The sequence below is a fragment of the Leptodactylus fuscus genome, chromosome 1, assembly GCF_031893055.1.
Source record: "Leptodactylus fuscus isolate aLepFus1 chromosome 1, aLepFus1.hap2, whole genome shotgun sequence".
Classification (NCBI taxonomy): domain Eukaryota; kingdom Metazoa; phylum Chordata; class Amphibia; order Anura; family Leptodactylidae; genus Leptodactylus; species Leptodactylus fuscus.
Genome location: NC_134265.1, coordinates 88,031,318 through 88,056,981, shown reverse-complemented (window position 1 = coordinate 88,056,981; position 25,664 = coordinate 88,031,318). Strand labels below are relative to the sequence as shown.

Sequence of the window (25,664 nt, the reverse complement as noted above, 5' to 3'; positions counted from 1 at the left end):
CTTGCCTTGACTACTGTAACTCCTTACTAATCGGTCTTCCCCTCACTAAACTCTCCCCTCTACATTCTATTCTGAATGCAGCGGCCAGGCTCATCTATCAGTCTAGACCAGGGGTGGGCAATTAATTTTCCCATGGAGCCACATGAGAAATCGTAACGGTTCTAGACGGCCATGCACGTCGTGGCAAATTTAGCTCCACCCACTTCTCCACTGACTCCGCCCATTCTCAATAATTTTACCATGTGCCCCTCAAAGTAAAATCCTCCTACAGTCACCCTAACATTATACCCCCCGCATTATAACGTTTCCCTCCAAATGTCCCACAGTATTAAGTCCCTCTCCTGGTGCCCCAGTATAAACTAGAGGGGACAGTAAACTGGGGCAGCTGGAGGGGGACATTAAACTGGGGGTAACTAGAGGCAGACATGTCCCCCTCCACTACCCCCCACGGTTTAATATCCTCCTCCAGCTGCCCCAGTTTAATGTCACCCTTAATCTGCCCCCTAGTTTAATGTCCCCCCTACATGTGCATTAAGTTTAACTGCCCCTAGTTCCCCCCTTTTGCCCACACATGCTGTCTCTTCTCTATCATCCAGTAGCCCCCATTGCCTGCAGCTTGCATCAAGCACACAGTCCCATGTGGCTCCGCCCTCTAACGAGTCATAGCCTATCCTGGTGATAGGCTGTGATGACATCATCACAGGTCATTGAAAAACCTTTCACTAGCTATGCGGGCCAGATAGAAGCAGTCATAGGGCTGGATGTGGCCCGCGGGCCACACATTGCCCAGGTCTGGTCTAGACGCTACAGTGATACCTCGGGTCTGTGCCAGTCATACATTGGCTGCCTATTCATTATAGAATAAAATATAAAGTTATCACCCTCATCCACAAGGCTCTCCATAATGCAGCACCTCCCTACATTTCCTCCCTCATCTCTTTCTACCGCCCATCCCGTGTTCTCCGTTCACTCAATGACCTAACACTTACATCCTCTATTATCAGAACCTCCCACGCTCGTATACAAGACTTCTCCCAAGCTGCACCACTTCTCTGGTATACTCTATCCCAGACAATCAGATTAACTCCCAATTTCTACAGTTTCTTTTCTTTTTTTTTTTTTTTTATAAATTCTTTATTTATAAATTGACAGAGAGTAGGCAAAACAAAACAGGTAAATGACACGGCTAAGGCACAGCAGCCCTAAACAGCAAAACATACGAATGAACACGTCCAGACGGACAAAACAAAGACCGAACACACACAAGATAGCCTACAATGATAAACAAGGCAGGCAAAGACAGGACGAAGAACCAAATTAGGAGAAGGGGAGAAGGGAAACAGAGGTAAAGGAAAAAGAGGTAAGGGAAAAAAGGGAAGGAGGAATTGGGGGGCGGCTCCGAGCACCGACCAAGCAACCAGATGGCATTAAGGGTACAGCAACCAGCCAGGCCGCGACAGCAGAGGGTACCCTGATAGAGAAACCATGGGGAACTAGAATCCATACAGACCTCTCCTTCTGATAACTAGGAGAACTCAAACTGGGAATGAGGAGATGCGACACAAGAAACTAGAAGACATCCCAAGGCCTCCAGGAAGGCCAAAGCATCTATCAGGAGGTGGAAGGGCGAAGAAGCCACAAACCGGACCCCCAGAACGAAAAGTCAGGGAAGTAGCCAAGGTACAAAACAAGGGATGGAGGCCGAACCTTCCCTAAAACGAGAGTCTGGAATAGAAGCTACGAGGGATCCTATATCCCATAGCAATAAAGTGAGGAACGCTGCACCAGAGTAAAAGCCGCTGGAACCAAGGACGGCAGCGGGAGCAGGGAGGAATGGAGGAAGGGAGGAGAAAAAGGGAGAGAAAAAGAAAGAAAAGAAGGAGGGACAGAACGAACATTGGGTAACTAGACAAAGCAATGGGAGAGACAAACAGGAAAGGAAAAAGAAGGGGGAACGCAAAGCTATTAAAAACAAACAATAAGGGGGCGTTCACACTACCGTCGGTGTCCGACATGCAGTGTCCGCTCAAAATCTGTCACGGACACTAGGAGCGGACACTTGCTGTGTCCGTGACACCTGTCATTCACTTGAATGGGCATCGGGTGCGTTCTTTTGCACTCCGTGCCCGTCCTTTCCTGTCCGCAAGAGAAGATGTCCGACTTCTCAAGCGGACAGAAGAACCCTGCATGCAGGGTTAGAGGAAGAAAACAGGGGGTATCAGCATGAATTTCTACAGTTTCAAGCGCAAATTAAAGACACATCTTTTCAGACAGGCCTATCACAATTCCTAATGTAAACCCTTCCATACTGTCATTAGAATCCCTAAAATTTAACCCTCCTCTGTCCCTGCTCCCACATTACCCCACATGATGTGATGCCATTTCAGGCTAACTTTATATGTCCAAGCTCCATCCACATTAACATGGTCACGACTGGTGACGGCTCATAAAGTTTTATGTTTGTGTAATGACAGTCACCTCTATTACAATATTGTCTGACCACTGTATAAGCAATGCCGCCCCTGCTACCTCTTGTGTCACCCCCTCTACCTCATAGATTGTAAGCTCTTGCGAGCAGGGCCCTCAGTCCCATTGTGTGAAAAGACTTTCTTTGTAATGTATCTTTCTGTCTGTATCTGAACCCTACAAATTGTACAGCGCTGCGGAATATGTTGGCGCTATATAAATAAAATGTATTATTATATTAATTCCCGTTAGTGGTGATAAGTTTTATCCCTCAGTCACACAGACAACCTGAGCACCATAGATATAAAGCAATGATGCAGAGTAAACTGTTATATATTTTTTTAATTGCAAAAAACTTTCTCAACTGCATAAAAACATCATATAGGGGCCCTATGAGCTCTGTGTATGCCCCTGTGTGTGAACATACACTAAGAGTCTTCTAAGGTCAGTGGATGGAGGCGGTGTGTAAGTGGGGCGGACATAATAACCATGTCTAGGTACAGGAGTGGGATTGTTGCTGCACAGATTCAGAGTGTGGGCTCATCCTGATCATTCATGGGGCAGCTGGTAATTTGGGATGGAGGAGGCGCAATCTACAGATAAATAGACGCACGTTTAGCGCACTGCACTCAGTAATACTGCGATGCGTGTTGTTCTAGCTGATACAAGGGGCACATGAGGGGATTATACGGGATCACTGTATATGTCAGGGTCACGGAGCTCCTCCTGGGAATAACGGAAGAATGTGAGGATGAGAAACAAGAGAGGGAGGATCCATGCAGCAGTGAATGGCGCACATTACTGTCTCGTCTCTGCCCCAGCAGCGTTCAGCTCAGGCACTGGAGCGGCTTCTGCAGCGTCTAGCGCGGGTGACCATACACCTCGCTGCAGCTGTCACTCCGTGTATGCAGCCTGCGCGCTCATTGGTCCATTCACACGGGTGATCCCCACCCGCCAATAGGATGGCAGCGCTAATCTCCGCCCCTTGTTTCATTGGCTGGCTTTGACGTTGGGGCGGAGCTTTGAGAAGCGTACTTTTGGTGCGAGTAGAGTGGCGCAGACTTAGTGCAGAATGCCGGTGGACGTGTCCCAGTGGTGCGGGGCCCTGGCCCTGGACGAAGTAGACGAAAAGCCCGCGCTCCCGCTCAGTGTCAGCTACGGTCCTGTGGCGATAGACGAGCTGGGCCAAGTGGTCACCCCTACCCAGGTAGTGATTGTGTAGGCCTGGCATGAGCGCCACGCCCACTCTGCTAGCACGCTGCTGGGGAAGCGCATCACGCCTTCCATTACTGGGGGTGGATGCTGGCTGCACGATAAATATAGCAGCCGCGGGGTATATGCGGTGTTATATTATCACTGCTGTCTACTCAGCCTCTCCCTCCTAATAGGTCAGCCCCACGTGTGCCTAAAGTTCACCCATATCTGCTGCATAGTATATACTGTAATATATACAGTACCTGCTGCATCGTATATACTATAATATATACAGTGCCTGCTGCATAGTATATATTTACAGTGCCTGCTACATAGTATATACTGTAGTATATACAGTGCCTGCTGCATAGTATATATACAGTGCCTGCTGCATAATATATACTGTAGTATATACAGTGCCTGCTGCATAGTATATACTGTAATACATACAGTGCCTGCTGCATAGTATATACTGTATTATATACAGTGCCTGCTGCATAGTATATACTGTAATACATACAGTGCCTGCTGCATAGTATATACTGTAATACATACAGTGCCTGCTGCATAGTATATACTGTAATACATACAGTGCCTGCTGCATAGTATATACTGTAATACATACAGTGCCTGCTGCACAGTATATACTGTAATACATACAGTGCCTGCTGCACAGTATATACTGTAATACATACAGTGCCTGCTGCACAGTATATACTGTAATACATACAGTGCCTGCTGCACAGTATATACTGTAATACATACAGTGCCTGCTGCACAGTATATACTGTAATACATACAGTGCCTGCTGCACAGTATATACTGTAATACATACAGTGCCTGCTGCACAGTATATACTGTAATACATACAGTGCCTGCTGCACAGTATATACTGTAATACATACAGTGCCTGCTGCACAGTATATACTGTAATACATACAGTGCCTGCTGCACAGTATATACTGTAATACATACAGTGCCTGCTGCACAGTATATACTGTAATATATACAGTGCCTGCTGCACAGTATATACTGTAATACATACAGTGCCTGCTGCACAGTATATACTGTAATACATACAGTGCCTGCTGCACAGTATATACTGTAATATATACAGTGCCTGCTGCACAGTATATACTGTAATACATACAGTGCCTGCTGCATAGTATATACTGTAATATATACAGTGCCTGCTGCATAGTATATACTGTAATACATACAGTGCCTGCTGCATAGTATATACTGTAATATATACAGTGCCTGCTGCATAGTATATACTGTAATATATACAGTGCCTGCTGCATAGTATATACTGTAATATATACAGTGCCTGCTGCATAGTATATACTGTAATACAGTGCCTGCTGCATAGTATATACTGTACTATATACAGTACCTGCTGCATAGTATATATATACAGTGCCTGCTGCATAGTATATACTGTAATATATACAGTACCTGCTGCATAGTGTATATACTGTAATATATACAGTGCCTGCTGCATAGTATATACTGTAATATATACAGTGCCTGCTGCGTAGTATATACTGTACTATATACAGTACCTGCTGCATAGTATATATTGTATATACAGTGCCTGCTGCATAGTATATACTGTAATATATATACAGTACCTGCTGCATAGTATATACTGCGATATATACAGTGCCTGCTGCATAGTATATACTGTACTATATACAGTACCTGCTGCATAGTATATACTGTAATACATACAGTGCCTGCTGCATAGTATATACTGTAATATATACAGTACCTGCTGCACAGTATATACTGTAATATATACAGTACCTGCTGCATAGTATATACTGCGATATATACAGTGCCTGCTGCATAGTATATACTGTACTATATACAGTACCTGCTGCATAGTATATACTGTAATACATACAGTGCCTGCTGCATAGTATATACTGTAATACATACAGTGCCTGCACATAGTGTACTGTAATATATATTGTGCCTGCAGAATAGTATATACTGTAATATATACAGTACCTGCTGCATAGTATATACTGTAATACATACAGTGCCTGCTGCATAGTATATACTGTAATATATACAGTACCTGCTGCGTAGTATATACTGTACTATATACAGTACCTGCTGCGTAGTATATATTGTATATACAGTGCCTGCTGCATAGTATATACTGTAATATATATACAGTACCTGCTGCATAGTATATACTGCGATATATACAGTGCCTGCTGCATAGTATATACTGTACTATATACAGTACCTGCTGCATAGTATATACTGTAATACATACAGTGCCTGCTGCATAGTATATACTGTAATATATACAGTACCTGCTGCACAGTATATACTGTAATATATACAGTACCTGCTGCATAGTATATACTGCGATATATACAGTGCCTGCTGCATAGTATATACTGTACTATATACAGTACCTGCTGCATAGTATATACTGTAATACATACAGTGCCTGCTGCATAGTATATACTGTAATACATACAGTGCCTGCACATAGTGTACTGTAATATATATTGTGCCTGCAGAATAGTATATACTGTAATATATACAGTACCTGCTGCATAGTATATACTATATTTACAGTGCCTACTGCTTGGTATATACTGTAATATATACTGTACTTGCTGCATAGTATATACTGTAATATATACAGTGCCTGCTGCATAGTGTATACTGTAATATATACTGTACACTAGGTGTTACCAATACAGTACCTGCTGTATAGTATGTACTGTAATATATAGTGTACACTTAATACGGTACCTGCTGCATAGTATATACTGTACATTTACTTATATAGTACCAGCTGCATAGTATATATTGTAATATACACTCACCGGCCACTTTATTAGGTACACCTGTCCAACTGCTCGTTAACACTTAATTTCTAATCAGCCAATCACATGGCGGCAACTCAGTGCATTTAGGCATGTAGACATGGTCAAGACAATCTCCTGCATGGGGAAGAAAGGTGATTTGAGTGCCTTTGAACGTGGCATGGTTGTTGGTGCCAGAAGGGCTGGTCTGAGTATTTCAGAAACTGCTGATCTACTGGGATTTTCACGCACAACCATCTCTAGGGTTTACAGAGAATGGTCCGAAAAAGAAAAAACATCCAGTGAGCGGCAGTTCTGGGGGCGGAAATGCGTTGTTGATGCCAGAGGTCAGAGGAGAATGGCCAGACTGGTTCGAGCTGATAGAAAGGCAACAGTGACTCAAATAGCCACCCGTTACAACCAAGGTAGCCAGAAGAGCTTCTCTGAATGCACAGTACGTCGAACTTTGAGGCAGATGGGCTACAGCAGCAGAAGACCACACCGGGTGCCACTCCTTTCAGCTAAGAACAGGAAACTGAGGCTACAATTTGCACAAGCTCATCGAAATTGGACAATTGAAGATTGGAAAAACGTTGCCTGGTCTGATGAGTCTCGATTTCTGCTGCGACATTCGGATGGTAGGGTCAGAATTTGGCGTCAACAACATGAAAGCATGGATCCATCCTGCCTTGTATCAACGGTTCAGGCTGGTGGTGGTGGTGTCATGGTGTGGGGAATATTTTCTTGGCACTCTTTGGGCCCCTTGGTACCAATTGAGCATCGTTGCAACGCCAAAGCCTACTTGAGTATTGTTGCTGACCATGTCCATCCCTTTATGACCACAATGTACCCAACATCTGATGGCTACTTTCAGCAGGATAATGCGCCATGTCATAAAGCTGGAATCATCTCAGACTGGTTTCTTGAACATGACAATGAGTTCACTGTACTCCAATGGCCTCCACAGTCACCAGATCTCAATCCAATAGAGCATCTTTGGGATGTGGTGGAACGGGAGATTCGCATCATGGATGTGCAGCCGACAAATCTGCGGCAACTGTGTGATGCCATCATGTCAATATGGACCAAAATCTCTGAGGAATGCTTCCAGCACCTTGTTGAATCTATGCCACGAAGAATTGAGGCAGTTCTGAAGGCAAAAGGGGGTCCAACCCGTTACTAGCATGGTGTACCTAATAAAGTGGCCGGTGAGTGTATACTGTACACTGTTACCAATACAGTACCTGCTGCATAGTATATATTGTAATATATACTGTACACTGTTACCAATACAGTACCTGCTGCATAGTATATATTGTAATATATACTGTACACTGTTACCAATACAGTTCCTGCTCCATAGTATATATTGTAATATATGCTGTACACTAGGTATTGTCAATATAGTACCTACTACATAATATATACTGTAATCCTATTAATATTATAAATGTGAAAGTTTGTGAGTTTGGATGTTCGGATGTTTGTTCCTCAATCACGCAAAAACCGCTCGACCGATTTGGCTGAAATTTTCCACAAACATAGTTAATACACCCGATTGCGCAATAGGCTACTTTTCGTCACAATAGCGCACATACGTTTGTGCCAGGACCCCCACAAAACCCAAACTCACACCACCATCTCTGCAATCTCACACACTTTGGACCATAGCAAGCCACAAAATTCATATTGCCCTCTACAGCCTAGCCCCTAACCCCACACAATCTCATACACATATACTTTACCACTTTGCCCCTCACCTTAACGATACTCCAGGAGGCGCTCTATAACGCTCCGGAGCAGCCATGTTTGCCGACCCCCACCGCTCTGACAATCCGCAACACCGCCCACCCATGTCAATACCCCTAGGCAGTCTAATAAATGCAAAAAAAAAGTTTAAAAAAAAAAAAAAAATTATATATATATATATATATATATATATATATATATATATATATATATATATATATATCTATATATATATATATATATATATATATATATATATCAAATAAAAAGGATTAAAAATTCAAATCACCCCCTTTCCCTAGAACACATATAAAAGTAGTTAAAAACTGTGAAACACATACATGTTAGGTATCCCCGCATCCGAAATCGCCCGCTCTACAAAGCTATACAAATATTTTTCCTGTTCGGTAAACGCCGTAGCGGGAAAAATGGTCAAAAGTGCCAAACCGCCGTTTTTTCACTGTTTGGATTCTGATAAAAATTTGAATAAAAAGTGATCAAAGCAATAACATTTCCCGAAAATGGTAGAACTACAAAGTACACCCGGTCCCGCAAAAAAAAACACCCTACGCATCCCCGTACACTTACGTATAAAAAAGTTACGGCTGTCGGAATATGGTGACTTTTCAAAAAAAAATTTTTTAACATAGTTTTGGATTTTTTTATGGGGTCAAAATGTAAATAAAACCATATAACTTTGGTATCCCCGGAATCGTAACGAAACACAGAATACAGGGGACATGTCATTTTGGTTGCACAGTGAACGCCGTAAAACCAAAGCCCGTAAGAAAGTCGCAGAAATGCATTTTTTCTTCAAATCCACCCCATTCTGAATTTTTTCCCTGCTTCCCAGTACATTATATAGAATAAATAATGGTGGCATCATGAAGAAAAACTTGTCCCAAAAAAATTAAGACCTCATATGACTCTGGGAGCGGAGAAATAAAAAAGTTATGGGGTTTAGAAGGAGGGGAGTGCAAAACTAAAAACCAAAATCAAAAAATGCCATCGGCGGGAAAGGGTTAACTTCAAATACTTCTGTCCCAAAGTCACTATGTAAAGTTTCTCACAACACCGTATATATAGCAGCTCAAATACAAGTTACCTTCAACACAACAGTCTCACGTATTCTCTGAATTACAGAAACAACAAGATACAAGCTTACATTTCATATCCCATACCTTATACACACTACGAAAACCTTACCCGCGCCTGTATATACCCACTTCTACAATCACTGCAGACGAAGTCGCGGGTACCAGCTAGTGCACATATATAATAGAATAATACTTGATTGGTATGTGGGGGAAATTTGGAATTCGGCAGCTCCTTTTTGAACAAACAGGTGATGCAACAAATACTTGTAATATTTTCAGTAGGGATTGGAGGGTGGCGGGATACTGAGGCAGAGGGGTGTCCATACTGGGTAATGTGTAGTATGGTCATTATGTCACAGGTGAATACTCAGGAGACTGAACACTGACTGCCTCAAAACCTGCAGACAAAAATGGCTTCCATTGACTTCAGTGGGAGTCATTCGCTTTGTTTTCCGCTAGTTAGTAGTGGGAAAAAAAAAAGTGAGCTCCTCTATCTCGCCGCTGAATCAGCTGCGGCGCGAGGCTCCGGCCCATTCATTTGGGCCTAATCCGGAGCGGGATGCCAGTGCACTGCACCAGCCAGCCGCGACGGAATGTTCACACGCGGAGTTCATGTAACTCTGTGTGACCTAACCTGAAGTGGTCTGAGTTTGTCTGTTAGGTCAACAGAGAGTCTGAAGGATAGCCTATTCTAAGTGGAGTGTGAGATTGCAGACCGAATGAATGCCCTCATCTTCTCCCTTCCACAAAGCAACTGGATAAACCTGTCACTAAAGGAGCTGCGTTGATTCATAGTGACATTGTATAGAGGATGCGATGGCTTGCTACAGAATTTCCTTGAAGTTCTCATTTTCAGGGAGACATCCCAAGCCTCAAGCTTGCAGCCACTCAGAGTTCTTCTTTTTAATCACTTTGTTAAGCTTTGCAGCATCTCTTTTTCTGTCATTGCAACCTCAGGCTTCTCCTTGGTATAACAAGACCTCTGCTAGCACCGATTGGAAGACAATACCTAGTAGTTCATCACACACTTCAAATGATCGGACCTATCTAAGAAAGAATAGTCTGCTGGCACCCTTCTTAGTGTTTTCCGTGCATTCTACTTTGTTGGAAAGGTGAAGGCCTAGATATTTGTAGGACGTCACCATTTCGACTTCCTGATCGTCTATAGCAATTGGGGTTATGTCCTTCCTGGATGATAAGGTCAATAATCAACTCTTTGGTCTTTGCTACACTTTTATTTATATAGCGCCATCATATTCCACAGCGCTTTACAGACATTCAGTCACTGTCCCATATAGGGCTCACAATCTGAATTCTCTATCATTCTATTGACAGATCCATGAAAACGGGCAACAATACGGTATGTCCTGTTTGGTTGTTTTTTTAAATAAATATACTGCTCAAAAAAATAAAGGGAACACTAACACATCCTAGATCTGAATGAATGAAATATTCTCATTGAATACTTTGTTCTGTACGAATTTGAATGTGATGACCACAAAATCACATAAAAATCATCAATGGAAATAAAATTTATTAACCAATGGAGGCCTGGATTTGGAGTCGCCCCAAAATTTAATGAGGAAAAACACACTACATGCTGATCTAACTTTGTAATGTCCTTAAAACTTGTCACAATGAGGCTCAGTAGTGTGTGTAGCCTCCACATGCCTGTATGACCTCCCTACAACGCCTGGGCATGCTGCTGATGAGGTTGTGGATGGTCTCCTGAGGGATCTCCTCCCAGACATGGACTAAAGCATCTGCCAACTCCTGGGCAGTCTGTGGAACAAAGACAAGCATTTCTTAATAAATATGATTAGTTGCTTTGGCAGTCTTTGTAAATCAAAGTGCAACTTTGATGAATGGCCTAAACTATTATGTACTGTGATCCACTAAGATCTGGACCCTAGTTTCTTACCATAGCGCCTTATTTCCAGGCCCCCTTACTGCTCATGGTGTCACTGTGTCAACCAGGGTTGCCAAGTCTACTGGGTCCATAGCTGACAGCAGTCACGTAATGTACCTACATGGCTGCCTCCTGTCAATGTCCTTGAGTCAGCTTTAATAGTGTTTAATAGAGATGAGCGAACACTAAAATGTTCGAGGTTCGAAATTCGATTCGAACAGCCGCTCAATGTTCGTGTGTTCGAACGGGTTTCGAACCCCATTATAGTCTATGGGGAACAGATACTCGTTAAGGGGGAAACCCAAATCCGTGTCTGGAGGGTCACCAAGTCCACTATGACACCCCAGGAAATGATGCCAACACCTCTGGAATGACACTGGGACAGCAGGGGAAGCATGTCTGGGGGCATCTAACACACCAAAGACCCTCTATTACCCCAACATCACAGCCTAACAACTACACACTTTACACACTCAATACCACCTCTCTGACAGTAGGAAAACACCTTGAAACATGTGTATTTGGCACTTGCAGTGAGGAGAGCTTGTCACCAGCAGTGAATTTGGCCCTTGTAGTAAGTTGAGGTTGGCACCAACATTTGTTTTGAAAATCAGGGTGGATTGAGCCTCTAACCAGCAGAGTTTGGGCAAATTCATGGTGGAGGGAGCCTCTAAAAACCCCAGTTTGGACCAATTCATGGTGGAGGGAGCCTCTAACCAGCCCAGTTTGGGCAAATTCATGGTGGAGGGAGCCTCTAAAAAACCCAGTTTGGACCAATTCATGGTGGAGGGAGCCTCTAACCAGCCCAGTTTGGGCAAATTCATGGTGGAGGGAGCCTCTAACCAGCCCAGTTTGGACCAATTAATGGTGGAGGGAGCCTCTAACCAGCCCAGTTTGGACCAATTAATGGTGGAGGGAGCCTCTAACCACCCCAGTTTGGACCAATTCATGGTGGAGGGAGCCTCTAACCAGCCCAGTTTGGACCAATTCATGGTGGAGGGAGCCTCTAAAAAACCCAGTTTGGACCAATTCATGGTGGAGGGAGCCTCTAAACAGCCCAGTTTGGGCAAATTCATGGTGGAGGGAGCCTCTAAAAAACCCAGTTTGGACCAATTCATGGTGGAGGGAGCCTCTAACCAGCCCAGTTTGGACCAATTAATGGTGGAGGGAGCCTCTAAACAGCCAAGTTTGGACCAATTCATGGTGGAGGGAGCCTCTAAAAAACCCAGTTTGGACCAATTCATGGTGGAGGGAGCCTCTAAACAGCCCAGTTTGGGCAAATTCATGGTGGAGGGAGCCTCTAAAAAACCCAGTTTGGACCAATTCATGGTGGAGGGAGCCTCTAACCAGCCCAGTTTGGACCAATTAATGGTGGAGGGAGCCTCTAAACAGCCAAGTTTGGACCAATTCATGGTGGAGGGAGCCTCTAAAAACCCCAGTTTGGACCAATTCATGGTGGAGGGAGCCTCTAACCAGCCCAGTTTGGACCAATTAATGGTGGAGGGAGCCTCTAACCACCCCAGTTTGGACCAATTCATGGTGGAGGGAGCCTCTAAAAACCCCAGTTTGGACCAATTCATGGTGGAGGGAGCCTCTAACCAGCCCAGTTTGGGCAAATTCATGGTGGAGGGAGCCTCTAAACAGCCCAGTTTGGGCAAATTCATGGTGGAGGGAGCCTCTAACCAGCCCAGTTTGGACCAATTAATGGTGGAGGGAGCCTCTAACCAGCCCAGTTTGGACCAATTAATGGTGGAGGGAGCCTCTAACCACCCCAGTTTGGACCAATTCATGGTGGAGGGAGCCTCTAAAAACCCCAGTTTGGACCAATTCATGGTGGAGGGAGCCTCTAAAAACCCCAGTTTGGACCAATTCATGGTGGAGGGAGCCTCTAATCAGCCCAGTTTGGGCAAATTCATGGTGGAGGGAGCCTCTAAACAGCCCAGTTTGGGCAAATTCATGGTGGAGGGAGCCTCTAACCAGCCCAGTTTGGACCAATTAATGGTGGAGGGAGCCTCTAACCAGCCCAGTTTGGACCAATTAATGGTGGAGGGAGCCTCTAACCACCCCAGTTTGGACCAATTCATGGTGGAGGGAGCCTCTAACCAGCCCAGTTTGGGCAAATTCATGGTGGAGGGAGCCTCTAAACAGCCCAGTTTGGGCAAATTCATGGTGGAGGGAGCCTCTAACCAGCCCAGTTTGGACCAATTAATGGTGGAGGGAGCCTCTAACCAGCCCAGTTTGGACCAATTAATGGTGGAGGGAGCCTCTAACCAGCCCAGTTTGGACCAATTAATGGTGGAGGGAGCCTCTAACCACCCCAGTTTGGACCAATTCATGGTGGAGGGAGCCTCTAACCAGCCCAGTTTGGGCAAATTCATGGTGGAGGGAGCCTCTAACCAGCCCAGTTTGGACCAATTAATGGTGGAGGGAGCCTCTAACCAGCCCAGTTTGGACCAATTAATGGTGGAGGGAGCCTCTAACCACCCCAGTTTGGACCAATTCATGGTGGAGGGAGCCTCTAACCAGCCCAGTTTGGACCAATTCATGGTGGAGGGAGCCTCTAAAAAACCCAGTTTGGACCAATTCATGGTGGAGGGAGCCTCTAAACAGCCCAGTTTGGGCAAATTCATGGTGGAGGGAGCCTCTAAAAAACCCAGTTTGGACCAATTCATGGTGGAGGGAGCCTCTAACCAGCCCAGTTTGGACCAATTAATGGTGGAGGGAGCCTCTAAACAGCCAAGTTTGGACCAATTCATGGTGGAGGGAGCCTCTAAAAACCCCAGTTTGGACCAATTCATGGTGGAGGGAGCCTCTAACCAGCCCAGTTTGGACCAATTAATGGTGGAGGGAGCCTCTAACCAGCCCAGTTTGGACCAATTAATGGTGGAGGGAGCCTCTAACCACCCCAGTTTGGACCAATTCATGGTGGAGGGAGCCTCTAAACAGCCAAGTTTGGACCAATTCATGGTGAAGGGAGCCTCTAAAAACCCGTTTGGACCAATTCATGGTGGAGAGAGCCTCTAACCAGCCCAGTTTGGGCAAATTCATGGTGGAGGGAGCCTCTAAACAGCCCAGTTTGGGCAAATTCATGGTGGAGGGAGCCTCTAACCAGCCCAGTTTGGACCAATTAATGGTGGAGGGAGCCTCTAACCAGCCCAGTTTGGACCAATTCATGGTGGAGGGAGCCTCTAAACAGCCAAGTTTTGGGAAATTCATGGTGGAGGGAGCCTCTAACCAGCCCAGTTTGGACCAATTCATGGTGGAGGGAGCCTCTAAAAAACCCAGTTTGGACCAATTCATGGTGGAGGGAGCCTCTAAACAGCCCAGTTTGGGCAAATTCATGGTGGAGGGAGCCTCTAACCAGCCCAGTTTGGGCAAATTCATGGTGGAGGGAGCCTCTAACCAGCCCAGTTTGGACCAATTAATGGTGGAGGGAGCCTCTAACCAGCCCAGTTTGGACCAATTAATGGTGGAGGGAGCCTCTAACCAGCCCAGTTTGGACCAATTAATGGTGGAGGGAGCCTCTAACCACCCCAGTTTGGACCAATTCATGGTGGAGGGAGCCTCTAACCAGCCCAGTTTGGGCAAATTCATGGTGGAGGGAGCCTCTAACCAGCCCAGTTTGGACCAATTAATGGTGGAGGGAGCCTCTAACCAGCCCAGTTTGGACCAATTAATGGTGGAGGGAGCCTCTAACCACCCCAGTTTGGACCAATTCATGGTGGAGGGAGCCTCTAAACAGCCAAGTTTGGACCAATTCATGGTGAAGGGAGCCTCTAAAAACCCGTTTGGACCAATTCATGGTGGAGGGAGCCTCTAACCAGCCCAGTTTGGGCAAATTCATGGTGGAGGGAGCCTCTAAACAGCCCAGTTTGGGCAAATTCATGGTGGAGGGAGCCTCTAACCAGCCCAGTTTGGACCAATTAATGGTGGAGGGAGCCTCTAACCAGCCCAGTTTGGACCAATTAATGGTGGAGGGAGCCTCTAAACAGCCAAGTTTTGGGAAATTCATGGTGGAGGGAGCCTCTAACCAGCCCAGTTTGGACCAATTAATGGTGGAGGGAGCCTCTAACCAGCCCAGTTTGGACCAATTCATGGTGGAGGGAGCCTCTAAACAGCCCAGTTTGGGCAAATTCATGGTGGAAGGAGCCTCTAACCAGCAGAGTTGTGGGAAAGCAGGGTGGAGGGAGCCTCTAACCAGCAGAGTTGGTGGAAATCAGGGTGGAGGGAGCCTCTAACCAGCAGAGTTGGGGGAAATCATGTTGGAGGGAGCCTAGTATTAGCAGAATTGTGCAACGCTTATGGTGGATGAGTATGAGGATGCGGAGGAATTGGAGAGGTTGAGTACAGACATGGAGTTTCATGTTGGGGTGCTTTACACAGGTGGGCACAAAAATGACGGCTCTACCCAGTGGTGGTTCATTTTTATCAAAGTGAGCCGGTCGGCACTCTCAGCTGACAGACGGGTGCGCTTGTCAGTGATGATGCCACCGGCTGCACTGAACACCCTCTCAGATAGGACGCTGGCGGCAGGACAGGACAGCACCTCCAAGGCATATAGGGCAAGTTCAAGCCACAGGTCCAACTTCGACACCCAATACGTGTAGGGCGCAGAGGGGTCGGAGAGGACAGGGCTGTGGTCGGAAAGGTATTCCCGCAACATGCGCCTATACTTCTCACGCCTGGTGACACTAGGACCCTCCGTGGCGGCACTTTGGCGAGGGGGTGCCATCAAGGTGTCCCAGACCTTAGACAGTGTGCCCCTCGTTTGTGTGGACCGGTGAGAACTTGGTTGCCTACTGGAGGAACTGCCCTCCCTGCCGCCACTGTCACATGCTGGAAACATCTCCATCATATTCTGCACCAATTGCCTGTGGCAAGCATTGATGCGATTGGCCCTCCCCTCTACCGGAATAAAAGACGAGATGTTGTTTTTATACCGGGGGTCAAGGATAGCAAAGATCCAGTACTGGTTGTCCTCCATGATTTTGACAATACGCTTGTCGGTTGTAAAGCACCCCAACATGAACTCAGCCATGTCTGCCACAGTGTTAGTTGGCATGACTCCTCTGGCCCCACCGGAAAGTTCAATCTCCATTTCCTCCTCATCCTCCATGTCTACCCATCCGCGCTGCAACAATGGGACGATTCGAAGTTGCCCGGAAGCCTCCTGTATCACCATCACATCATCGGACAACTCTTCTTCCTCCTCCTCCTCCTCCTCCTCCTCCTCCTCCTCCTCCATTAAACGCAGTGAAGCGGACAGATGTGTGGACCTACTCTCCAGCTGTGACGGATCGGATGCTATCCCTAACTCCTCTGTGTGATCTGAGTTATCCCTGATGTCAATCAGGGATTCTCTCAGAACACACAAGAGCGGGATTGTAAGGCTCACCATCGCATCCTCAGAGCTCACCCTCCTTGTGGACTCCTCAAAGACCCGTAGGATGTCACAAAGGTCTCTCATCCATGGCCACTCATGGATGTGAAACTGAGGCAGCTGACTTTGTGGCACCCTAGGGTTTTGTAGCTGGTATTCCATCAAAGGTCTCTGCTGCTCAACCACTCTATTCAACATCTGAAACGTTGAGTTCCAGCGTGTGGGGACGTCGCACAAAAGCCGGTGTTGTGGCACATGCAGGCGTTGCTGGAGAGATTTTAAGCTAGCAGCGGCTACTGTCGACTTGCGAAAGTGGGCGCACATGCGCCGCACTTTCACCAGTAGCTCTGGAACATTGGGGTAGCTCTTTAGGAAACGTTGCACCACTAGGTTGAAGACGTGGGCCAGGCATGGAACATGTTGGAGTCCAGCAAGCTCCAGAGCTGCTACCAGGTTCCGGCCGTTATCACAAACGACCATGCCTGGGCCCAGGTGCAGCGGCTCAAACCATATTGCCGTCTCATCGAGGAGGGCATCCCTCACCTCGGAGGCAGTGTGCTGTCTGTCCCCCAAGCTGATCAGCTTCAGCACAGCCTGCTGACGTCTACCAACGCCAGTGCTGCAACGTTTCCAACTCGTAGCTGGGGTCAATCTAACAGCGGAGGAGGAGGCGGTGGCGGAGGAGGAGGCGGTGGCGGAGGAGGAGGCGGTAGAGGAGGAGGAGGAGGGGGGTGTTCTTCTCGTGTCCCTGCCAGGAATGTTAGGCGGGGAGACGAGGTACACCGGGCCAGTTTGGGAAGCAGTCCCAGCCTCAACTACATTCACCCAGTGTGCCGTCAGTGAAATGTAGCGTCCCTGTCCGCATGCACTTGTCCACGCGTCGGTGGTCAAGTGGACCTTTGTGCAAAGCGCGGAACTAAGGGCCCGCCTGATGTTGAGTGACACGTGCTGGTGCAAGGCGGGGACGGCACACCGGGAGAAGTAGTGACGGCTAGGGACGGCATAGCGAGGTGCCGCAGTTGCCATCAGGTCCAGGAAGGCGGGAGTTTCAACAAGCCGGAACGCCAACATCTCCTGGGCCAGCAGTTTAGCGATGTTGGCGTTCAAGGCTTGCGCGTGTGGGTGGTTAGCAGTGTATTTCTGCCGCCGCTCCAATGTCTGAGAGATGGTGGGTTGTTGTAAAGAAACGCCTGATGGTGCCTTTGATGGTGCAGGAGAAGGAGATAAGACAGGACCAGGGGAGGATGAGGTAGAAGTCAACAAAGTGGCGGAGGCAGATGAAGTGGTGTCCTGGCTCGTCCTCTGGAGTGCATCGCCAGCACAGTCAGCAGTGGCAGTGGCAGAGGCAGAGGCAGTGGCAGTGGCGTGAACGGCAGGCGGCCTTTGTCCTGCCGTTGCTGCCTGCCACTGATTCCAGTGCTTGGATTCCAAATGACGGCGCATTGAAGTGGTGGACAGGTTGCTCTTCTCAGAGCCCCTAATCAATTTCGAGAGGCAAATTGTGCAGACAACACTATATCTGTCCTCGGCGCATTCCTTGAAAAAACTCCACACCTTCGAGAAACGTGCCCTCGAGGTGGGAGTTTTTCGGGGCTGGGTACGAACTGGAACATCTTGGGAGATTCCGGGTGTGGCCTGGCTTCGCCTAAGCTGCTGACCTCTGCCTCTGCCTCTAGCTACCCTTTTTGGTGCTGCACCTGCCTCAACATCCACACTACTTTCCCCGCTTGACATCCCCCCTGTCCAGGTCGGGTCAGTGTCCTCATCATCCACCACTTCCTCTTCCAACTCCTGTCTCATCTCCTCCTCCCGCACAATGCGCCAGTCAACTGGATGCCCTGACGGCAACTGCGTCACATCATCGTCGATGAGGGTGGGTTGCTGGTCATCCACCACCAAATCGAACGGAGATGGAGGAGACTCTAGTGTTTGAGCATCTGGACACAGATGCTCCTCTGTTAGGTTCGTGGAATCGTGACGTGGAGAGGCAGGTTGAGGGACAATGAAAGGAGCGGAGAACAGCTCTGGGGAGCAGGGACAGTTTGGGTTATTGTTCTGTAAAGCTTCGGAATTTTGGGAGGAAGGAAGACAAGACTGTTGGGTAATAGGAGGAGAGGAGGCAGAGTCTGACTGGCTGCTGGACAATGTGCTGTAAGCGTTCTCTGACAGCCATTGCAAGACCTGTTCCTGGTTCTCGGGCCTACTAAGGTTTGTACCCTGCAGTTTAGTTAATGTGGCAAGCAACCCTGGCACTGTGGAGTGGCGCAATGCTTGCTGCCCCACAGGAGTAGGCACGGGACGCCCTGTGGCTTCACTGCTACCTTGCTCCCCAGAACCATTCCCCCGACCTCGCCCACGGCCTCGTCCACGTCCCTTTCCGGGAGCCTTGCGCATTTTGAATTCCTAGTTAGAAATTGGCACTGTATACCAGTAGTAAAAATTGTGGGTGCACGTAACCCCAATATATTCTTTGAATTCCCAGTCAGACACTGGCACTATATGGCAGTAGCAAGAAATGAGGGTATTTGTATTCCCAATATACTCTTTGAATTCCCAGTCAGACAATGGCACTGTATACCAGTAGTAAAAATTGTGGGTGCACGTAACCCCAATATATTCTTTGAATTCCCAGTCAGACACTGGCACTATATGGCAGTAGCAAGAAATGAGGGTATTTGTATTCCCAATATATTCTTTGAATTCCCAGTCAGACAATGGCACTGTATACCAGTAGTAAAAATTGTGGGTGCACGTAACCCCAATATATTCTTTGAATTCCCAGTCAGACACTGGCACTATATGGCAGTAGCAAGAAATGAGGGTATTTGTATTCCCAATATATTCTTTGAATTCCCAGTCAGACAATGGCACTGTATACCAGTAGTAAAAATTGTGGGTGCACGTAACCCCAATATATTCTTTGAATTCCCAGTCAGACACTGGCACTATATGGCAGTAGCAAGAAATGAGGGTATTTGTATTCCCAATATATTCTTTGAATTCCCAGTCAGACAATGGCACTGTATACCAGTAGTAAAAATTGTGGGTGCACGTAACCCCAATATATTCTTTGAATTCCCAGTCAGACACTGGCACTATATGGCAGTAGCAAGAAATGAGGGTATTTGTATTCCCAATATATTCTTTGAATTCCCAGTCAGACAATGGCACTGTATACCAGTAGTAAAAATTGTGGGTGCACGTAACCCCAATATATTCTTTGAATTCCCAGTCAGACACTGGCACTATATGGCAGTAGCAAGAAATGAGGGTATTTGTATTCCCAATATATTCTTTGAATTCCCAGTCAGACAATGGCACTGTATACCAGTAGTAAAAATTGTGGGTGCACGTAACCCCAATATATTCTTTGAATTCCCAGTCAGACACTGGCACTATATGGCAGTAGCAAGAAATGAGGGTATTTGTATTCCCAATATATTCTTTGAATTCCCAGTCAGACAATGGCACTGTATACCAGTAGTAAAAATTGTGGGTGCACGTAACCCCAATATATTCTTTGAATTCCCAGTCAGACACTGGCACTATATGGCAGTAGCAAGAAATGAGGGTATTTGTATTCCCAATATATTCTTTGAATTCCCAGTCAGACAATGGCACTGTATACCAGTAGTAAAAATTGTGGGTGCACGTAACCCCAATATATTCTTTGAATTCCCAGTCAGACACTGGCACTATATGGCAGTAGCAAGAAATGAGGGTATTTGTATTCCCAATATATTCTTTGAATTCCCAGTCAGACAATGGCACTGTATACCAGTAGTAAAAATTGTGGGTGCACGTAACCCCAATATATTCTTTGAATTACCAGTCAGACACTGGCACTATATGGCAGTAGCAAGAAATGAGGGTATTTGTATTCCCAATATATTCTTTGAATTCCCAGTCAGACAATGGCACTGTATACCAGTAGTAAAAATTGTGGGTGCACGTAACCCCAATATATTCTTTGAATTCCCAGTCAGACACTGGCACTATATGGCAGTAGCAAGAAATGAGGGTATTTGTATTCCCAATATATTCTTTGAATTCCCAGTCAGACAATGGCACTGTATACCAGTAGTAAAAATTGTGGGTGCACGTAACCCCAATATATTCTTTGAATTCCCAGTCAGACACTGGCACTATATGGCAGTAGCAAGAAATGAGGGTATTTGTATTCCCAATATATTCTTTGAATTCCCAGTCAGACAATGGCACTGTATACCAGTAGTAAAAATTGTGGGTGCACGTAACCCCAATATATTCTTTGAATTCCCAGTCAGACACTGGCACTATATGGCAGTAGCAAGAAATGAGGGTATTTGTATTCCCAATATATTCTTTGAATTCCCAGTCAGACAATGGCACTGTATACCAGTAGTAAAAATTGTGGGTGCACGTAACCCCAATATATTCTTTGAATTCCCAGTCAGACACTGGCACTATATGGCAGTAGCAAGAAATGAGGGTATTTGTATTCCCAATATATTCTTTGAATTCCCAGTCAGACAATGGCACTGTATACCAGTAGTAAAAATTGTGGGTGCACGTAACCCCAATATATTCTTTGAATTCCCAGTCAGACACTGGCACTATATGGCAGTAGCAAGAAATGAGGGTATTTGTATTCCCAATATATTCTTTGAATTCCCAGTCAGACAATGGCACTGTATACCAGTAGTAAAAATTGTGGGTGCACGTAACCCCAATATATTCTTTGAATTCCCAGTCAGACACTGGCACTATATGGCAGTAGCAAGAAATGAGGGTATTTGTATTCCCAATATATTCTTTGAATTCCCAGTCAGACAATGGCACTGTATACCAGTAGTAAAAATTGTGGGTGCACGTAACCCCAATATATTCTTTGAATTCCCAGTCAGACACTGGCACTATATGGCAGTAGCAAGAAATGAGGGTATTTGTATTCCCAATATATTCTTTGAATTCCCAGTCAGACAATGGCACTGTATACCAGTAGTAAAAATTGTGGGTGCACGTAACCCCAATATATTCTTTGAATTCCCAGTCAGACACTGGCACTATATGGCAGTAGCAAGAAATGAGGGTATTTGTATTCCCAATATATTCTTTGAATTCCCAGTCAGACAATGGCACTGTATACCAGTAGTAAAAATTGTGGGTGCACGTAACCCCAATATATTCTTTGAATTACCAGTCAGACACTGGCACTATATGGCAGTAGCAAGAAATGAGGGTATTTGTATTCCCAATATATTCTTTGAATTCCCAGTCAGACAATGGCACTGTATACCAGTAGTAAAAATTGTGGGTGCACGTAACCCCAATATATTCTTTGAATTCCCAGTCAGACACTGGCACTATATGGCAGTAGCAAGAAATGAGGGTATTTGTATTCCCAATATATTCTTTGAATTCCCAGTCAGACAATGGCACTGTATACCAGTAGTAAAAATTGTGGGTGCACGTAACCCCAATATATTCTTTGAATTACCAGTCAGAAACTGGCACTATATGGCAGTAGCAAGAAATGAGGGTATTTGTATTCCCAATATATTCTTTGAATTCCCAGTCAGACAATGGCACTGTATACCAGTAGTAAAAATTGTGGGTGTATATAGCCCCAATTCTATTGCTAGGGGACTTGCAGGGTATTTCTGGGGTGAAGGTGGGGGGGCACACCGTTGGAACGGGTATCGGGGTATATATCGGGTATACGGGAATACACTGACAGTGTATTCCATTCAGGATCCTGGGAAAGCTGGGTTGCGGCGATTGAGCCCGTCAGTGCCACGTTACACTGACAAGCTTCTCCCTGGAATTTAGCTCTTACAAGAGCTGTTGGTTGTCTTCTCCTTCCTATCCTAGCCTGTCCCTGCCTACCCAGAATCTAAGCCCTAGCTAGCTGGACGGAAACCTCCGTCCTCGGTGAATTGCAAGCTCAGAATGACGCGAACCTGGGCGGCGCTGTTCTTTTAAATTAGAGGTCACATGTTTTCGGCAGCCAATGGGTTTTGCCTACTTTTTTCAACGTCACCGGTGTCGTAGTTCCTGTCCCACCTACCCTGCGCTGTTATTGGAGCAAAAAAGGCGCCAGGGAAGGTGGGAGGGGAATCGAGTAATGGCGCACTTTACCACGCGGTGTTCGATTCGATTCGAACATGCCGAACAGCCTAATATCCGATCGAACATGAGTTCGATAGAACACTGTTCGCTCATCTCTAGTGTTTAATAATCTTGGTATAAGACACTGAACAATTTTTGCTGTAGATATACAATCTGTGGCCTGTAAAAGAACACCCTCCAGGAATTAGATGTAATAGCAAAAGCTGAAAACACAAAAACATAGTGGAGCTTCTAGTTTGCTCTTTTCACCAATGTTCTTTGGAGCAGCTGATTCATTTCCATCCTGCTATGGGCATTGTGTGTAGAATAGTATTATACAATGATTTATAGTCATGTGAGTTGTAATATCCTGGATCGCAGACGTATTGATTATCCAAGAAACCATATGCAAAACCCAGGGAGGGTCGCAGCATCAACTCCCCAGGAAAGGCGCATAAGGCACACAAAATAATGGGTGGGAAGGGAAAAGAGGGCGCAAGACATGAAGAAACAGGAAAGTGGAAGAGAGAGAGGATGAGGGAAAGAAAAAAAAAAACAAAAAAAAAAATGTCCCATCCCCCCAGTGCAAACCTCTCCATCCAAGGAACAAGTTATGATCTCAGGGGGGCCTTGAATCATACATATAATTTTTTTTTTAAAATATGTGTACAGGAGTTAAATCTCCATTTTGTCTATTTACCACTTATTTGGTTTGTGCTGGATGTTGTGTTTTGTTTTTTTTAAATTAATGATTACTACTATTTCTTTACTCTTGACAAATAGGTCCAGAACCGTCCGACCAGCATTTCATGGGAGGGAATGGATAGCAGCAAGCTGTATACTCTTGTGCTTACAGACCCTGATGCACCCAGCCGGAAAACTCCAAAATTCAGGTACATGGGGATTTACTGTCTGGCAGCGGCCTCGTTCATGTGCATGCTACACCTAAAATCTTCAACCGAATACGATACTTTGGTATAGTTTGTATAAACCTAACTTACCTGCAGCAGAACCCATCTGTGGAGAATTTGGACCTGCTGCATAATTCCAAATCCTCAGCATGTTCTAGCCTGCTGCACAGTATGTAGTGGTAGCAGTCTATATTCAAGGGTAACATAACCGGTACTCAACATTTAGACTTGGACTGTCTCCAAGCAAGTGGGGACAATATTGACAATGGCAAAATGCCAGAAATGTGTGCAGTTATGGATTGTAAAATGTTTTTGCTTCTTAGGGAATGGCATCACTTCCTTGTTATAAATATGAAGGGAAATGACATCAGCAGTGGTTGTGTTCTGTCCGATTATGTTGGTGCAGGTCCACCCAAAGGAACTGGTAAGTGTAACCATGGTGTCCTGTAGATGTTGTGTAGGTGTGGGTCAGCCCTCTAAAGAATTCAGGTTAAGGCTGCTTTCACACTACAGAGTCTCAGACATGAGAAGGGGAAAGAACAACCTGGACAGGCTTCAGAAGAAAAAGCAAACCTTCAACATAGAATAAGAGATCATGCTGCAAAATTCAAGGTTATCTTTGCTACAGCCATACTTGTGTTATTGGGAGGTTCATGGAAATGGAACAGGGACTCGGGCAAGCAGGTTTTCATCTGCTGATCCTATGTGCAAAATAGTGTTTGCTGTATATGGTAACTTGTATTCTGCTAAATTCAGCAGTTGGGATTTTGATTCTTGCCTCCTCTATTAACAGCTGCCAGACTACAAACATAACACAGTGAATCATTTCTATATTGTATATTTGAAACACTATTCAGGAATAGAGATGAGCGAGTAGTATTCGATTGAATACCTCGCCGCCATAGGTATGCGTGTAAGCGGCCGAACACTAAGGGGTTAAGCGCATCGACTACTACTCGCTCATCTCTATTCAGGAACATTGACGCTCTTATACTATGAAACTATGTACTATGGGAGACCGAGAAAACCATTTTGGTAGTTAGATGATACTGGCGGGGTCTTTCAAGTGTCAGTTTTCAAACTGACATTTCTGAATGGAAAAACTGCTTTCAGGACTTTTTTGTCCACAATTTTAGACTGACTGTATTGGAGGAACCGAGACTCCAATTCATGTGTGAACATGGCCTAAACCTTAAAATGTGTCTAAGTCAAATACCACTGCATATGTGACCAAATGATACCGTATAAGAGCACTAATGACTTTACTGACTTAAGAAACTACTTTGGTTTTGCTAGATGTGTAAACTACGTATACTATCTTTGTTGTTTTCCAGGTCTTCATCGTTACGTCTGGTTAGTCTACGAGCAGAAAGAACCACTGAAATGTGATGAGAAGATTCTGACCAACCGATGTGGAGAGCACAGAGGGTTGTTCAAGGTCCTTTCATTCCGCAAGAAATATGGCCTGGAAGGCCCAGTTGCAGGAAATTGCTTCCAGGCAGAGTGGGATGATTATGTCCCCAAGCTGTATGAACAGCTGTCATCCTAAAACGTAGAAGTTGCCCCTTAACTGTACTTCTACTTTGTAGTGGCATAGTGGTTTGTTTGTTTTTTTTTTTTTACTTTTCTTGCTCAAGAACCCTGCACATTGTCAATACTTCCAGTGTTAAATCTCACTTGCCAGTTATAGTATGGTATTATATCTGTGCAACAATTCAACACTCTACCAGTATCCTACTTTCTGCAACATGGATTATGGTATGTTTTGGTGTAAAACTTATTCCATGAGTAGTTCATTTGCTTGAAATAAAAGTGAAACTTGAGTTTATGAATTGCATGACTGTGTCTTATTTGCTGCATATATTTCAATTCAGTGGACATATTTTAAAATGGTAAATTAACTTGAGTGCTTTGTGTGCCTGAGATGAGGAAGGTGGATTGCTATAGAGTCAGAATGAAATCATCTTTTAATTCAGAAAAAAAATCCTGATACCAGTGGCACCGTCCAAGGAAAACCAGAGGCTTCTGTTCACC

The 25,664-nt window shown here is 45.5% G+C and overlaps 1 protein-coding gene across 1 annotated transcript; it reads left to right on the top strand.

The window, feature by feature from the left end:
• Nucleotides 1-3,477: 3,477 nt before the first annotated feature.
• PEBP1 (phosphatidylethanolamine binding protein 1) lies at nucleotides 3,478-25,458 on the top strand. Its single transcript, XM_075272748.1, has 4 exons — nucleotides 3,478-3,673; nucleotides 23,503-23,612; nucleotides 23,954-24,054; nucleotides 24,965-25,458. Exons 1-4 carry the CDS (start codon nucleotides 3,539-3,541, stop codon nucleotides 25,177-25,179), a joined length of 561 nt encoding a protein of 186 aa, XP_075128849.1. The 5' UTR covers nucleotides 3,478-3,538; the 3' UTR covers nucleotides 25,180-25,458.
• Nucleotides 25,459-25,664: the final 206 nt, after the last annotated feature.

What these genes read in the sequence shown, in the direction of transcription:
- PEBP1 (XM_075272748.1), top strand. Translation starts at nt 3,539, where the DNA reads ATGCCGGTGGACGTGTCCCAGTGGTGCGGGGCCCTGGCCCTGGACGAA. An exon ending in AAGTGGTCACCCCTACCCAG is followed by an intron (nt 3,674 to 23,502) that starts GTAGTGATTGTG and finishes CTTGACAAATAG; the next exon opens with GTCCAGAACCGTCCGACCAG. An exon ending in CGGAAAACTCCAAAATTCAG is followed by an intron (nt 23,613 to 23,953) that starts GTACATGGGGAT and finishes TTTGCTTCTTAG; the next exon opens with GGAATGGCATCACTTCCTTG.